Source organism: Chiloscyllium plagiosum, unplaced genomic scaffold (assembly GCF_037043375.1).
Source record: "Chiloscyllium plagiosum isolate Xiang-an unplaced genomic scaffold, Cpla_swu_hap1 HiC_scaffold_2, whole genome shotgun sequence".
Classification (NCBI taxonomy): Eukaryota; Metazoa; Chordata; class Chondrichthyes; order Orectolobiformes; family Hemiscylliidae; genus Chiloscyllium; species Chiloscyllium plagiosum.
The window spans coordinates 114,810,023-114,828,233 of record NW_028270140.1 but is presented as its reverse complement, the minus strand read 5'-3'; the positions used below and the strand labels follow the sequence as shown (position 1 = coordinate 114,828,233).

The 18,211-nt window shown below is 41.3% G+C and overlaps 1 protein-coding gene across 2 annotated transcripts in view; it reads right to left on the bottom strand.

The window, feature by feature from the left end:
- Positions 1-18,211, bottom strand: part of LOC122559080 (xanthine dehydrogenase-like) — a 191,825-nt gene that overhangs the window by 84,312 nt on the left and 89,302 nt on the right. For both annotated transcript variants that reach the window (XM_087999784.1, XM_087999786.1), the window contains exons 9-11: positions 16,320-16,537; positions 9,856-10,023; positions 5,392-5,469 (exon numbers count right to left, since the gene is read on the bottom strand). In XM_087999784.1, the coding sequence (XP_087855910.1) occupies positions 5,392-5,469; positions 9,856-10,023; positions 16,320-16,537 (464 nt within the window). The remainder of the gene's footprint in view (positions 1-5,391; positions 5,470-9,855; positions 10,024-16,319; positions 16,538-18,211) is intronic.

Genomic DNA, 18,211 nt, shown 5'->3' with positions numbered 1-18,211 from the left:
TGAGTGTTGTTAAAGCTTCATTCATCCAGGCAATTGGAGGCTATTCCATTACACTCCTGTCAAATGCTTTGCATATATTGAACAGACTTGAGGAGTCAGTTAGCTGCCACAGAATTCATAGCCAATAACCTGGCCATGAAGCCACAACGTTCATATGGCCTGTCTAGTTCAATTTGTGCTCAATTGTAACCCCAAGCATATTGATAGTGGGGGAATCCAGTAATGGTAATGCCATTGAATATAAAGGAGTGATGGTTGCAGATGGTCATTACCTTGTGTAGTACAAATGTAACTTACTGCTTAACAGCACAAATCAGAAGGTTATCCAAGTCGTGCTACATTTGGACTCAGTGATTCAGTATCTGAGGAGTCTTAAATGGTGTTAAGTATTTTGCAACCATTGGAATACGTTCTTTACCTCTGATCTTATGATGGAAAGAAGGGCACTGATGAAGCAGTTTAAGATGATTGGCCCCAGAATGCTAACCTGAAGAACTTCTGCTGTGATGCTGTGCGACTGAGAGGAATGACCTCCAACAAACACAAAAATCTACCTCTGTGTTAGGTATAACTCTAGCCAGTGGAGAGTTCTCCCCATACTGTCAAAGATTCCAGTTCTGCTAAGGCTCCTCGATGATACGCTCAGTCAAATTGTACCAAGAAATCATAGGCAATCACCTTCACTTCCCTCTTGAATTCAGCTCTTTTCATCCATGTTTGAATCAAGGGTGTAATGAGGTTGGGAGCTGAGTGGACCTAGTGGAACCCAAACTGTATGCCTAGTGTAAACTATGTTGAGTAACTGCTGTTTTATAGTATCACTGTTTTATCACTTAGTTGATGGATGGAAGTAGACTGGAGGGTTGGGAACCGGTCTGACCGCAATGGTTCTGCTTTTTCCATATGGACAATTTTCCACATTGGTTGGCAGATGCTAGTGTTGTACTGGAGAAAACATGCTCAGGTCATGCAAAATCTGGAGTATGACAATCTAGTACTATTGTGAGAATGTTGTCAGAGCCCATAGCCTTTGCAGCATCCAGTGCATTCTGATTTTTGATATCACGTACTGTAGTTTGAACCGGCTGAAGGCTTGCATCTGAAATACAGGCAACTTCATGAAGAGGCGAGATGAATTACACACTCGGTTTGTCTCGCTGAAGGTGGTTGCAAACTCTTCAGTGTTATCTTTTGCATTGATACATTTGACTGTCCTGTCATGGAGGATGGGGATTTTGTGAAGTCTTTTGCTCCTCTAGTGAGTTTAATTTGCTACCGCTGGTCATGACTGGACATGGCAGGACTGTACAGCTTAGATCTGACCCTTTGATTGTGAGATCACTTGGCTCTTTTGATCACTATGCTGTTTTGTTGACACTGCTTGGCTCACAAGTAGTCCTGCATTGTGGCCTCACCAAGTTGACACCTCATTATTCAGTATGTTTGTATTGCACCTGGCATTACTCTCCTACACTCATATTTGAACCAGGCTTGATTCCCGGCTTGATAGTAATGATAAAGTGCCATGCCATGAAGTTATAAATTGTGGTTGGGTACAATTCTGCCACTGCTGATAGATCACAGCATCTCATGGTTACCCAGGCTGGAGTTTTTTGGATGTGTTTGAAATTTATCCCATCCCCCAGTATGACAGCAGCACCACACAACACGATGGAGAGTATCCTCAGTATGAAGGTGGCATTTTGTCTCCACAAGAGTTGTGTGGTGATCAGTCCTACCAATACTGTTATGGATAGTTGCCTATGCAATAATTGGACTGGTTAGGATGAGGGCAAATCCATTGCTCCTTCTTGTTACTTGTCACATCACCTGTTGCAGGCCCAGCCTAGCAGGCATGTCCTTTAGGACGCAGCCATCCACAAAAATGGAACAGGCTGTCCTCAATGAGTTTTTAGCTCTGTTAGAGCATCTTTTCCAACAAAACTAATAGATGTTCCAATGCTACAAAATTTCACAAGAGCAAGGACTATTCAGGCTCATGTTTGGGTTGATGGACTTAGTGGCAATGATAGGGCTGGAATTGCACAGAATATATCTGGTAAAACATTTGCTTACTTGCTGCTTGTCACTGTCCACATAAATAACTAGCTCAGAAAGTAGTGAATTATTGGGCCACCCTTGATAATGAACATGAAATCACTCCTCCACACACAGTACATTTTGTCCCTTGGCACCATTACAGCCAAAGAGTTACAGAGCTGTACAACACAGAAACAGACCCTTCAGTCCAACTCATCCATGCCGACCAGATATCCCAAATTAATCCAGTCCCATTTGCCAGCACTTGGCCCATATCCCTTTAAACTGTTTCTATTCATGTGTCCATCCAGATGCCTTTTAAATGTTGTAATAATACCAGTCCCCACTACTTCCTCATTCCATACATGCACCACCCTTTGTATGAAAAATTTGCCTCTTATGTCCCTTTTAAATTTTTACAGTCTCACTCTAAACCTAATCCCTCTAGTTCTGGACTCTCCAACCCAGAGAAAAGACTTTCTCTATTTACTCTATTCATGCCCCTCATGATTTTATAAACGTCTATCAAGTCACCCCGTCAGCCTCAGACGCTCTAGGGAAAACAGACCCAGCCTATTCAGTCTCACCCTATAGCTTAAGCCTTCGGTCCTTGTGAATCTTTTCTGAACCCTTTCAAGTTTCACAACATCCTTCTTATATGAGAGAGACCGGAATTGCACACAATATTCTCTCCAGGAGGTGTACAACACAGGGGAGAACTATTCATCAGCTGAGGGGTTAAGTGGGAAGGGGTGGAGCAGTAGGTGATACTCAGCAGAAGGTTTCCTTTCTCACTTTCAACCTGATGCCATGAGACCTCATGGAGTCTTGAGTCAGTGTTGAAGACTTGCATGGAAACCCCCAACAGCTAAATAAAGCAGAGTCTCTGGCTTTAGCTTTGGCGGGTCAGAACATAAGCAGTGATGGTAATAGTGATATTGTCTGGAAATATGATTCTGTGCGAATTTCCGAGTCAGGCTGTTGCTTATCTAGATTGTAGGACAGCTCTGCCAATTTCTGCACAAACCCCAGATATTCATAAGGTGATGATACAGTGGCTTTAAGAGATTATTTTGTCATGGGCTTTTTCTGAACAGAGGTTTTCAGGCAGAACCGGCAAGCTGTCTACCAGAACCTCTCGAGTAAACACTTGTGAGGCCTTGTGGGTGTTCTAAAAACAATTTGGAACATCAGAAGCAGCCTGAGTGGATGTGGTCAAATCCCCACAGAACCAGGATCTTTAGTTTAGCTTTCAGCAGCTGCTGTTGGGGTCTTGAAGAGGTGGAAGCTATTTTTTCCCTCTCGGTTACAGTCAAAAGCTGGGGTTTCTCTGCCTACTACGGGAGATGCATGTAAAACAATCTATTTTCTGAATTAGTATTTTGCCGAGGGTGTGTTTATGGTATGTTACTATATTGAAACTGTTAATTAGTAATAGTTACTGTATCTGTAATTCTGTTAAGTATTCCAATAGTGTTGTTATTTCAATTCCCTCCTTGTTGTATTTTTAACAATAGTGGATGAATAAAGTGTGTTTTGCTTTAAATCTGGCAGTTTGACCAATCGACGTGCATCTGGAATGCACTACCTTTATAGTTACCTTTATAGAAGAAGTTAGTGTCTAGACTATCGTCTGAGTAGTTTGAGGGGGGTTGGTCTGATCTATAACAATAAAGAGAAATTTGCAGAGTCACGTGGCTGAGCTTCATTGTCATTTCTGTAGCCCGGTGTTCTGTCTGGCTTCATTCCTTTCTACAGACTTTGTGGCAGTTTGATGCAAGTGGGTGGCTCCTTGACCGTTTTATGAATATTTTAGAATCAACCATTTTGCTCTGGATCTGCAGTCATACACTGAGGATAATGGAGTTTCCTATGCTAAATGATCTTAGCATAGCAGATGCGTTTTTACAATTGACAATTGCTTATGGTCACCACTAAACAAGCTTCTAATTTCAGATTTTTATGAATTGAATTCAAATTTCACAATCTATCATTGTGATGTTTGAACTCCTTCCCCCAGAGCATTAGCCCTGGTTTATTAATCCAATGACAATACCACTACATGCTAATTCAAATGTTTTTAAACAGGGATGGAGTGCACTATATTGTAATATCTGAGCATGTTATTACTTTGTGCTCTCTCTGTTTGCTAGGTGTAATTAAAGATGGTTTAATAATGATGCCTACGGCTGACCATGAGTTAGAGATTTTCTCGGTGCAGTACCCAATACAGTTCTTCACATTCTCAAGGCCCTAATCAAAATGAAGATCAAGTTTACTTAGCCTCCTTAGTACATGTGAAAGTGCTTTAAGAGAGGGAAATTAGAGACAGTCAATAAATGCTGTTGTAACTAGCGATGTCCATTCATTCATGGGACATGGATACGCGAAGGTAGGCGAGCATTTACTGGCCATTCTGAATTGGTCAGAGGGCAGTTAAGAGATAATCACATTGGTGTGGTCTGGAGTCATGTGTAGGCCAGGCCAGGCAAGGATGACAGATGTCTTCACTAAATGACATTAATGAACTGTTTTTTGTAACAATCTACTCTGCATTGTCATCATTAGGGTTGCCTTTTATTCCAGATTTGTATTGAATCAAGTTTCACCACCTTCCACACTGGAATCTGAACACATGGCTCCATAACATTAGCCTGGATGATTCATTCAATAGTACCACTCCAACATCGCCTCACAATTACTACGTTGACTTACATTGCATAAAGAGGAAATAAAAGAAAAAATCTTTCCCGTATCCCAATGTAGACTGGGTAAGAAATTAGTCACAGACTACATAATTCATTATTTGCTTAGAATTTTTAAACACATGAGTTTTAGTGAATTTTACATTCCTTCCAATCCTAAGAAGTAAACTAATGGCTGCTGAGCAATTATATAGAACTTAAGTTCCTTTCCACCTTGTTCTTTCTTGCTGAGACTGAAGTAGAATACACCCATTTTTGTAACAGTCTGACATATGATTATTTCCATAGTGCAATTGTGCATGAATACTAGAGAGCACTCATAAACAAACTGCTGAATTTCAATACACCAAACTATATTTCTATGGCCCAAGAGAATGAGAAGTGATTGGCTGGTATAGCTAGAAAATGTTTCAGCGTTGTTTGCAATGATTTAAATGTAATTCATAACCAACAAACTCTCCCCATCTCTACCAATAATATTTAATTTATGCTGGGACACCACTGTTCTCTTCTTTATCGGGAGGCTGCAATGAATTATTCCATTTTATTTTACTCAAATCCATCTGACTTCAACTCGTTTCGACCTGAGACCATTTTACTAATTCAATACGCTGATACCAGTAAACCAAAATAAATATCCATTTACCTGTGTTTGGGGCATTGTTCTATAGATGTTCATCATTTCATTCTCTTTCAGCTTTGGAATTTCCACATCCAAAAGAATCTTAATAAAAAACAGAAGTTTATAAATTAAATTCGTCATTTGACGAGATAACTCTGTCTGTATGTTTTACTTTATAGTTTTAACTACTAACAGATAGGAGTGTGATTGAATCAAATATGAATTAAATTATTTAAAGTGTGAATAATGAAAACAGACAAATATGCCAACTTCTCTTGATCTACACTTTCTTGGTTAGATTTTCTAACTACAGAGGAACTTTGATTATCTGGCATTCAATTATCCGAATTTCGGATTATCCGAACAAGATCACAAGGTCCCGATGCTTGGCTACACTATGCTATCTGGCATTCGATTATCTGGCATTCTATTAACTAAACAAAACACTCCCTGCCTGTGTCCTTCGGATAATTGAGATTCCTTTGTATTTCATGAGATTTGAAAGCAGAAGATCATTCCTCCTTTCAACCAGCTCCACTGTTCAGTAACTACTTTGGAATTAGAACCGGTCTGACTTGAGGATGGAATACAGACAGACTCTAAGCTCACACCTTTAATGCAGTTTCTGAGCTGAGATGTCACCTTTTCTGATAAAACCTTAAGTTATCTCAGGAATGTGACTTGAAAGAAGTTCTGGGATTTACATATTGATTGAATCAAAACCTGCAACCCATTCTAAATGATTCAGGCTGAACAGCAATTTAGGTTTGTTCAATACATCGTAACAGTTGTATGACACTTTGATCTTTTGATATAAATTCTGTGTTCCTATGATCCTGCCCCACTAGCTACTTGACGAAGGAGCGGCAATCCGAAAGCTAGTGCTTTCAAATAATACTGTTGGATAAAACCTGGTGTTGTGTGATTTTTAACTTTGTCCACCCCAGTCCAACACTGGCACCTCCACATTGGAGTAACATCAGGACTGTTCTTGCCCCTCAGGCACAGCTTCCTGCATTCCATTTTTATTCCTTGAGTGCCTCAGTATGTAAAAATCTATTAGCTTCTGAATTGTAAAACCTAATGACTATGCTGAGAAAATTCTGACATTTAAAGAAATGCATGAAATAAATATAAGATATATTTAGGTTGAACAAACCTAAATTGCTGTTCAGCCTGAATCATTTAGAATGGGTTTGTTTCCAAAATTATATTACCACATAGCAAATTATATGAATGACTTTAGATATTATATTAGTTGCAATATTGTCACCGAAATCTTTCATCAAAAATAACTGTAAGACGTTCAGGATAATGAAAAAAAAACACATTTTGTTGAATCTTTTTGTCTTGCACTCATGGGGCAATTAGGCTTCTGTTAAATTAATTATCAATTATCCTGTTACTAACATCAGAAGAATTTGACCCTAATTTTTGCTCCCGATGGTCAGTTACACAGAGGAGGGAGATTTCTCAGCTCCACAAGCTTGACCCAGATGAAACTGGCCTGGGAGGTCAGATTTTCATTTTATGGCAAAGTTCCCTGCAAGGTGGTCTAGGTGAACTCGGAATGAAAAGGGAGGCTGTTGGTTGAAGATCTGGGCTGGGTGCATGGCTTGCTTGTTTAGATCAGCACTGTGTGAAAGATTAACAAAATACCTGAATGAAAGCAAAAACAGCCCTCACTCGTCACACACACAATCTCTCCATGTCCCCTCCATGCTAACCTCTGTCATCTCACACCCAATGCCACCCGGTGACCACTTATCACTGCTGTATAGTAATCCCCATATACTCCATACAATCTCAAATGCTATACCCAAACTCTATGGACCTCCACAACCTCTAGACTAACACAGGTCCTGTATCCATCCTTTAGTCCTTCATAGACCTATGTCCATTTTACTGCCAACTCATGCTAACAAATGAACTTCAGAAAATTTCTGACAAGATTTTGCATGGCAGACTAGTTAAGAAGCTAAGAGCGCGTGGGATCCAGTGCAATTTGAATCCAAAATCGGTTAGTGGCAGGAAGCAGAGGTTGATAGTTGAAGGTTGTTTTCATGACTGGAAGCCTGTGTCTAGTGGCGCACCAGAGGGTTTGATGCTGCATCTCTTGTTATTTGTTGTGTATATTAATGATCAAGACAAGAATGTAGGAGGCATGATCAATAAGTTTGCAAGTAACACAAAATGGCGGTGTGGTAAATAGCGAGGAAGAAAGCCTTGAACCAGAGGACAATATGATTGAGTTGGTCAGATGGGCTGAACCATGACAAATAGAACTTAATCTTGAAAAGTGTGAAGTAATGTAGGGTTGCACAATGGCTCACTGGTTAGCACTGTTGCCTAACAGTACCACGGATGCAGGCTCGATTCCGGCCTTGGTGACTGTCTGTGTGGAGTTTGCATATAAGTGCAGGTTGTGTGGATTGGTCATGCTAAATTTCCCATAGTGTGCAGGCTAGTTCGGTTAGAAATGGTAAATTCAGGGTTATGAGGATAGTGTGGTGGGGTGGAAGGGTCGGTGCAGACTTGATGGGCTGAATGCCCTCTATCTGCACTGTAGGGATTCTAATAAAGAAACATGTTTGGGAGAACTAAGAAGACAAGGGTGTACACATTGAATGGTTGAACTCTATGAAATATAAAGGATCAGAGTGACCTCAATGTACATTCTTGAAGGCAGCAGGACAGTAGATAACGTAGTTGAGAAGTCATGTGGGACACTTGCTTTTATTAATCAAAGCATTGAATTCAATTATCTCTAGAATCTACAGATTATTTCTAATTTTTCTTCTGGAACAGATCGACTGAAGGGAAGCTGACTACAAAAGGAGAGCCAGTCACAGTTTCACTAGGGTAACATGCTGGCCCTATAAAAGAATCAGTGTGACAGATGGGGAACTTGGATCTTGTTATAGAGTGCAATTGGCACTGTGTAGGTGGATGGAAGAATGGGTCTCAGTGCTGCTGGCATCATGAGGGCAGAAAAGACAAGGCTCCCAAGAGGGATGGGTGAGTTTCCTGTCCATGGAAGATTCAGATGACATTGAGAGCACAGCTGTCAGATTTTGGGCCCTCAGGCTATTGTTGGGCAACAGCATCTTTAGGAAGAGCAGAATCCCATGCATTAGAAAAGTATGGGGGAGGAACGAAGGACATGAAGACAAGAAAGGCCAACCCTCAACACAGGATCTACCACCGAAGACAGATCTCCTGGAATTGACCAAAAAATCAGCGCCCCAGACTACAGCAACACTCAAGATAGATGGTCACTGACACATTTTCCCTTGTCACCGAGATTCTTTCACCTCACACAACCATCTCTAACGCTGACCACTGATTGTTGATGACCTGAGGATTTTGGAAATATTACACACATGACTGCAACTCACTGTATATGCTGGTCAGTGATGTCTTTGTCAAAGCTGAGCAATACATTCACTCTGTGACAGATATGATCTAACAGAGTCTGAGGACAATGAGATTTCTCTCCATTGTTGGATTGTCTAAGGGTAAGGCTTCATGAATTGCCCCCATGTGCTAAGAAAACGCCCGGTGATTAGCCAATGATCAGCCAGTGAGATCAGTCAATAGGAAGCACTTCTAATTACCCAACATCCACCAGATCTGTGACCACAGAGACCTCCCAAAGTTGTGTAATTGTTTTCCAGACAGCTACAATGACTCTTTCATCCTTCAAACTTTTCTGATGCTAATTTCAACCCTCAAAGCTTGTGGCAGAATCTCAGGGGTCAAGAAAAACTTAACTACTGGCCCCTCCGTGAGATCCCCAGACAGAGGCATGGAGGTGATATACACCATGATAGCGGATCACTGGGACAATCATTGAGCGGGTCATTGGTTTCTGATACCTGGACCAGTTAGGTGGTTCCCTCCTGCAAGCGTTTCAGTCATTGTGATGATCTGTCTGCATTGTCCATCATAAAAACAGAAACACTGCCCTCCAGAGAGGTGACAACATTGAGAACAATGAGAACCTAGAGGAGACTGCTCATTCAGTGAAGCTGGGGGATGTGTAGACTAGGACCTAAGGGCATAGCCTCAGACAGAAGGATTAACTCTTTAAAACTGAGATGAGGAGGAATTTCTTCAGCCAGAGTGTGGTGAATCTGTGGAACTCATTACCACAGTAGGCTGTGGAGGCTAAGTTATTGAATGTATTCAGAACAGAGATAGATAGGTTCTTGATTTGTAAGGTTACTGTTGGACTACAACCTGGTGTTTTGCTATGTTTAACTTTGTCCACCTAAGTCCAACACCGGCTCCTCCACATCCACAGATCGCCTGCCCTGCTGCATTTTAACACCTTGCTTTATTCTTACCTCAGGCAGATGTTACATCTACTTCAACATTTAATTGCCTCAGTCTAGAACTTTTAAAAGTTTTGCTTGACAATGAATTGGTAGTTAAGTAAATTTATAACTGAAAAACAAACTACTTAATCAGATCATAAGAACATACCTTTCCTTTCATATTGACATCAAGGAACTGCAGTGGTGTACAGGTTGTCCTTCCACCTTTATATCCAATAGTCAACTTTGCACCAGCTGCTTCAAAGATCACAAATATCTCAGAGTTAAACTCACGGTGGGACCACTTCATCATCAAATTTCCAGCCCAACCTGCAACCTGTTAAAAGAGAATGTAAAACATGCGCAGTTACATTTTTTTGTCATCATTTTCACCACCACTGGCACCAGTAAATGTATTTATCATTATCATCACTCATATTAAAAGTCTAGATCCCAATTAATTTTTAAAGTACCTGAGCAAAAACACATGAATTCAATGAACGAGCAACAGATAAGTGATTATGAAATGAAAATGGAGTTTTATCCTATTATCACTCATAAGTAAAGTTTGGTAAATTTTTGACAAGGGCAATATATGACATGCCAACAAGTTTTTAATTGTTCAATTAACCAATTCATAGATTGAATTTGGACTTCTCACAGTCCATTACTCAGAGTTACTCATTAATATTGAAAATGAGATGATGAAAGATTAGAATATTTTTTTTAAAAATTATGTTTAAAACTGAGGACTATTGTTTTCTGCATCACGTTAAATCTCAAAACCAACTGAACTTCATTAACTAACGAACATTAAGAAAATCAAGTGAATGTGAACTCTATAATGTGCAAACTGAGGATGACTTCATTACAGAAAACAAAGAATTAGTATTTCTGATACAATTCATTAAAATGGTGCCAAATTTTGTTTGATAAATTTCCTGCAATGGTTACCTCGGGACATTTTACTCTACCTCTGTATAGGTTGTTGCACTGAAGTCAGCATTCCCAATTCTGGCCATGACAATATTTGTGCTAAATGAGATAATAATTTTTTTAAGTTCACTGTGTCCCTCGCAAATAGACTTCGAAAGAATATGTGAAATAAAAAGAGAAATTGCTGGTGAAATTCAGTAAGTGTGGCAATATCTATGAGATGAAAGCAGAGTTGATGTTTCAAATCCAGTGACTATTCACCAGAACAGTTGATGTTGGGGATGGGGAGGAGGAAGGGGCAAGTTGGAGATAGAGCGCAGAGAAAGGGATGAGTAAACATGGAGAGTATGGATAGCAGGCCAGGTCAGAAGAAAAACTGAAAAAGTGATAATAAGAGTGAAGAGTAGGAAAGGAGGGGTGAGTTGAAATGAATGTAATGTGATAGTAGGCCTGGGAGTAGGTGAGGATGGGTGACTGCTCTAAAAGCAATCCATATCATAACAGAACTGAACAACAGATTACTGAACATTAAATTAAGATGGTGTTTTACCACACCATCAACCATAAATAAAGTTCAGAGTGGGGTGCTGGAAAAGCACCTGAAGAAGGGCTAATGCCCGAAACGTCGATTCTCCTGTTCCCTAGATGCTGCCTGACCTGCTGCGCTTCTCCAGCAACACATTTCCATCTCTGATCTCCAGCATCTGCAGACCTCATTTTCTCTTGCTGGAAAAGCACAGCAGATCAAACAGCATCTGAGGAGCAGGAGAATCGATGAAGGGCTTATTCCTGAAATGTCAATTCTCCTGCTCCTCGGATGCTGCCTGACCTGCTGTAGTTTTTCAACACCCCATTCTCAACTCTGATCTCCAGCACCTGCAGTCCTCACTTTCTCCATAAATAACGTTCAGTCAATTTTTATCAAGGGTAGGTTAAAAAACATGGAAGGATGGAATCAGGCTCTAAAGTTATTCAATTGATGTTGAGATCTCAAGGTTGCAGGGTCCTCAAGCAGAAAATGGGATGTTGTTCTTCAAGCTGGAACATTGCAGCGGGCCTGAGACAGAAATGTTAGGGTGGGAACAAGGTGGTGTATTGAAGTAGGAGGCAACTGGAAGCTCGGGGTCAGATTTGTGGACATAACGTAAATGTCCTGCAAATTGGTCACCAAGTCTGCATTTCACCTCCCCATTGTAGAAGTGACCAGACTGTGAGCGGTGAATACAGTATACAAAATTGAGTGAAATTCAGAAGCACTAGTGAGAAGTGACCGAGGAGGATTCTGGGAGAACAGCATGACTGAGGAGGATTCTGGGAGAACAGCATGACTGACAAGGGGGTCGCAGAGAAAAGCTTGGCTGCTCAGGAACCAAGTTTGCAGACTGAGTGAACAGTGCCCCGAGAGAGATAAAGTAGATCCCAGAACCTGACCCGGGGACATTGGGGGAAATATGATGATCCAGAAGGTAGTTCTCCCAGGACAAATCTGAGCTGAGAACTTGCATCATCAGAAGATCTTGACATCATTGTTAGAATGTATTTGTGAGCAGAGCTTGGAGGATCATCCGTTGAGCTGAGCTGCAGTTGTTGGATCTTTATGCTGTATTCTGCCTAATACTAACTCAGTAACCTGTCAACTAGAGCAATGGCCTCTAGTGGTGCCCGTGCCCCAGGCCAGGGAGTCCACAATTGAATCAAGGCGACTATGAAAAAAGTGGAAGAAGGATCGCCAGTTGATCATACTTCTTTGTGAAGAGAGTTCTCCTGGATTGCTGCAATTTCCAAATAGCAGATATTTTCTGTCTGCTGGATTTCCCCTGTGGCAGCTATTTTGACATGACTTTCACGAGTGTGAAATAATGTGAGTGGTTCCTGAAGGTATTTGAGGAGAAAGGAGGTAAGGGTCCCCTTTCTGTCCTGTCTGCTTCACCACTGTCCATTCTCCCTGCACAGAGGAGCCGGGTTGTTACAATCCACATACAACCCCGACATCCTGGCAGTAGAGGTCCTGACCTTCTTGGGAAGGTGAGTACTGCTCAAAGAAGGTAAAACTGATGTAGCAGACCCATTTGGAATGTGGACCAGCAAGCAGCAGGTCAAGGTGACCCTGAAGGTCGATGCTAGTGGTCACATCCTCTGCCCGCCCTCCAGTTTCTCGATTGGAAGGAGGTGAGGCTACCTTACATATGCAGGACAGCCTAGTGTATGCCCAACTTACGGAAGGTCAGGCAACATAGCAGCAGTTTGCAAAGTGACCCTCTGCAGGGCCTGCAAACAGGAGATCTGGCAAAGGACTGTAAAAGGTCCAAGAGCTGAAACCTGTGTGAGGATGCAGGCCACTGTACAATGCCTGCCCAAGATGGCAGCGGTGTTACACATACGCTCAGATGGCTGGAGACTGCTGCAAATCTCCTGCTGGAATGTCCCTTTGCAAAGGAGTTCTGGAGGGAGATACAGTGATTTTTGTCAATGTTTGTTCTAGCACCTTTCTAATTCCCACCTATTGATTGAGACTGCATTTAGTGTAGAGCAGTTGGATTCAATTGCACCTGGAAAACCATCATTTTCATGAAAGATATTCTTTGGTCTGCCCAAATCTGTTGGTCTTCCAGAGCAAGGAGCTGACCTTGACCGAGTGTTGCAGAATGGCTCATTCCAAGGTTCAGTACCAGCTGCTGAGGGACACACTAAAGCTTGGGGCAGCTGCTGCCAAGGTGCAGTGGGGAAAGACCACTGTCTGAGGTCTTTTTACCAAAGTCCAAGTGGGTCCCTTTTCAGTTATTGGACCCCCCCGGTTTCTCAAACAAATGGAAGCATTATCTATAAAGACTGGACAGAATCAAACTGCTGGAGTGACTGCATCAGGGTGAGAGGAGAAAGATATAAAAGAGACCTAAGAGGCAACTTTTTCATGCAGAGGGTGGTACATGTGTGGAATGAGCTGCCAGAGGAAGTGGTGGAGGCTGGTACAATTGCAACATTTAAGAGGCATTTGGATGGGTATATGAATAGGAAGGGTTTGCAGGGATATGGGCCGGGTGCTGGCTGGTGGGACTAGGTTGGGTTGGGATATCTGGTCGGCATGGACGGGTTGGATCTGTTTCCGTGCTGTACATCTCTATGACTCCATGACTCTATATGTATATAATGATTTTTTTTATGAATAAAGTAAAGAAAAATGTTTTTTGGAGTTCAAGTCTGTTAGGAATAGAGAGCAAGAGTGAGAGACCTGAGTTTGGTGACTACAGAGTAAGGTTGTGTCAGCAGTTCCTAGATTGTTGTCTGTCATTGATAAGGTTCACAATGGCATGAGAACCTGGTCCCATGGAAGGCTCTTCCTGCAACATGTGAGAAAGCAGGGATATTTCCAGTGTCCACTGTAACTCCAAATGCAGGAAATGTCATAGAGCCATAGAGATGTACAGCACAGAAACAGACCCTTCAGTCCAACTCATCCATGCTGACCAGATATCCCAACCCAATCTAGTCCCACCTGCCAGCACCTGGCCCATATTCCTCCAAACTGCACGATGGCTCAGTGGTTAGCACTGCTGCTTCATAGCACCAGGTTCCCAGGTTTGATTCCAGCTTCGGTTGACTGTCTAAGTGGAGTTTGTATATTCTCCCCGTGTCTGTGTAGGTTTCCTCCCACAGTGCAAAGATGTGCAGTTCAGGTGAGTTGGCCATGCTAAATTGCCCCATGGTTTTAGGTCAATTAGTCAGAGGGAAATGGGTCTGGGTGGGTTACTCTTCGGAGGGTTGGTGAGGACTGGTTGGGCCGAAGGGCCTGTTTCCATACTGTAGGGAATCTAACCTAAAAACCCTTCCTATTCATATACCCATCCAGATGTCTTTTAAATGTTGCAATGGTACTAGCCTCCACCACTTCCTCTGGCAGCTCATTCCATACACGTACCACACTCTGTGTGAAAACGTTGCCCCTTAGTTCGCTTTTATATCTTTCTCCTCTCACCCTAAACCTATGCCCACTAGTTCTGGACTCCCTGACCTGAGGGAAAAGATTTTGTCCACTTATCCTATCTATGCCCCTCATTATTTTATAAACCTCTATAAGGTCACCCCTCAGCCTCCGATGCTCCAGGGAAAACAGCCCCAGCCTGTTCAGTTTCACCCTATAGCTCAAATCTGCCAATCCTGGCTACATTCCTGTGAATATTTTCTGAACTCTTTTAAGTTTCACATCATCATTCTGATAGGAATGTGCAGCTGCAGCTCCTGATTGCCATACGGAATGCGTGGATACATTCAGTATCGAGCATCCATGAATCTGGAAATGGCATGGAGATCACATTTAGCAAGCTGGTCACACCACCACTAAAGACTACACAGACAGAGAAGGCTTTGTGCAGGGCAGCTTGTAGCTTACTAATTTTATTTTGTTTTTTGAGGAGGTGATGAGGGTGAGTGTTGAGGGTAGAGTAGTTGATTTTAGTAAGGCTTTTGACGAGATCTCTCGCGGTGAACTCATCCAGGAGGTTAAGATACATGGGATCCAATGACTTGGTCACTTGGATTCAGAATTGGCTTGCCCATAGAAGACTAAGGGTAGTAGTGGAAGTATGTTTTTCTGGTTGGAGGTCCTTGACTAGGAATGTTCCACAGGTATCCATGCTGGGACCTCTGCTGTTTGTGATTTATATAACCAACTTGGAGAAATCATAGATGGGTGGGTTTGTAAGTTTGCAGATGAAACAAAGATCGAGGGATAGTATAAAAGGTTGTCAAAGAATACAGCAGGATATAGATCAGTTGCAGATATGGGCAGCGAAATGGCAGATGTGAATTGTTGCACTTTCGGAGTTCAAATGTTAAGGGAAAGTATATAGTTAGTGGCAGGAGCCTTAACAATACTGATGTACAGTGATCTTGTGGTTCTAGTCCATAGCTCCCTGAAAGTGGCAACATAAGTGGATAAGGTGATCAAGAAGGCTTATGGCATACTTGCTGTCATCAGTCAAGGCATAGAGTATTAAAAATTGGCAAGTCATGTTGCAGCTGAATTACAGAACTCCAGTTAGGCTACATTTGGAATATTGTGTACAGTTCTGGTCACCACCCCACCAGGTGGTGGTTTTGGAAAGGGTAAAGAAATCAAGGATGTTGTCAGGTTTGGACATATTAGATACGAGGAGAGATTGGATAAGCTTGGTTTGTTTTCACTTAAATGTTAGAGGATGAGGGGGCGATCTCATAGAAGTTTACAAAATAATGAGAAGCATGGCTAGAATGAATAGTCAGAGTTCTTCTAACCATGATATAAATGTCAATGGCTCAAAGAGACAACTGAAGATACAAGATCCACGTTTAAAGAAGTGAGAGGCATGGTTTTACACAGAGGATGATAAGTGTCTGGAATGCACTGCCAAAGGAGGTGGTGGAGGCACATATAATAGCAAAGTTTAAGAAGTATCCTGGCAAGTATATGAATAGGCAGGAAATAAGGGGATATGGACTGCGTGGAGGCAAAAGGTTTTTAATTTAGAAAGACATTGTGTGTCAGTGCAGTTTCCCTCCTCTTTTCCCACTTGAAAGTAGAATGAAAGGTTAGTGAATTGTCTAATAATGGATTGTCTGTGACAGCTTGGTTCAGCCACTATTAGTGACAATTAATAAACCAAGAACATGTCTCGAATAAAGTACAAATTTTTGACAAAACTAAAACAGCAATAAACTTACATTTCGCACTTGCACATTTCCAATCTTCAGTAAGTGACAGGCTATAATATCGTAGCTTGGTGATTGGTCAGAATACTCTTTCAGGTAGTCAATGAGTGAACTCAGGGTGACATTGGAAGACACCTTTAAGCCAGTAGGTCCCATAGTGACCTTGTAAAGATCAGGGATTCCTTTCACATCAATAAGGATTTTAAAATATTGACTTCCCTTGTAGATACCTGTGAGAAACGTTTCAATCAGTTTAGACATTTTATTAATTATTTCAGATGATTTGAACTTCGAGAATGAAAATTATTATTATTTCTCAAAAACACAAAAAAAACTTTGCTTTTTTCTGGCTTTCTGCCCAGAAGAGAATGGGAATTCACTGACAAAGCTGCTAGTTCAGTCAGTTCAAGCCTTAGCTATTCAATTCCATGGAGTCTCACATGAGGGACACAGGCAGCAGGATTGGATTACAATTCTTTCAGCTTCTAGAGCACTCTAACGTCCAGCTAGCTCAAAACTATGCTTCTCCTTGTCCCATGGAGACTTACCAGTAAAAAACAACTTCTCCCTGATTCTTAATATTTTGGAAGAGACAAAAATGAAGCTCACTGAAGGTGCATCTTGACAATGACATCAGAACTTTGGACCCAAGAATATTTGGCTTTAAATTCAAATTAGACTGACACCAACAATTCCACAGTTAAAAGAATGATTCAAGAAATATTTAGATTATTAGTCCTTGTTACAATACCTGTTACCTACTATTTAGGAATCAACTCATAACACATTTTTTGTTGATTTAATTTTGGTTTTGACTCGTTGAATTTCTACTGTTGTCACATTTAACAAACTAAGACCTTCACTGTAGGCACTAAACTTTGATAGCTGATGATGTTGCATGTGCTGTGCACAATCCTTTTTATTAATATTTGCATTTCAGCACAACCAACACTCTTGTTTACACTTGTGTCTCACACAAGCAGTTTGTATTTCAGTCAACTGACTCCAGAGATGAGAAGTTTGTCTTATGTAGAGAGAGTGAGCAGGTTGGGCCCATACTGTCTGGAGTTTAGAAGTTTAGATCTAATTGGGACCTAGAAGATGTTAAAGGGGATTGATGAAGTAGACATGGAAAGGATGTTTCCTCATGTGGGGCAATCTAGAACGGGGGTCATAGTTTTAGAATAAGGGTTGGCAGATTTAAAACTGAGTCAGGAGTGAGGTGCTGGAAAAGCATAGCAGGTCAGGCAGCATCCTAGATTTAAAACTGAGATGAGGAGAATTTGCGGATCCCAGAGTGTGGTGGATGCTGGGACTTTGAGTAAATTTAAGGAGGAGTTAGATTTTTAATGAGTAATGGGTTTAAAGGTTATGGGAAGCAGGCAGAAAAGTTGTGTTGAGGCCAAGGTGAGATCAACCATGATTATATTAAACATGGAACAGGCTTAAGGGGTTGAATTGCCTACTCCTGCTCCTAGTTCTTATGTCCCTATATCAGTCAAGCTAGTGACATATTCCTCACACTTCTTTGTATTCTCAAAATCACTTTATTATGTAGCCAAATCATTGTTAAATACAATTGCAGAAAGGTGTAAACAAAACTACATGGGATCCACAGTGAGTTGGCAAGTTGGATACAAAATTGGTTTCTTAATAGGAGATAGAGGGTCATTGTGGAAGATTGTTTTTCTGACTCAAGGTCTGTGACCAGTGTGGGACCTCTGTTGCTTGTAATATATATAAATAATTTGGATAAAAATGTTGGTGGTCTAATTAGAAAGTTTACAGATGACATGAAAATTGGTGGAATTGTGTTTAGTCAAGAAGATTTTCAAAGATACAGAAGGATACAGATCAGTTGGAAAATTTGCAGAGAAATAGCAGAAGAAATTTAATCTGGACAA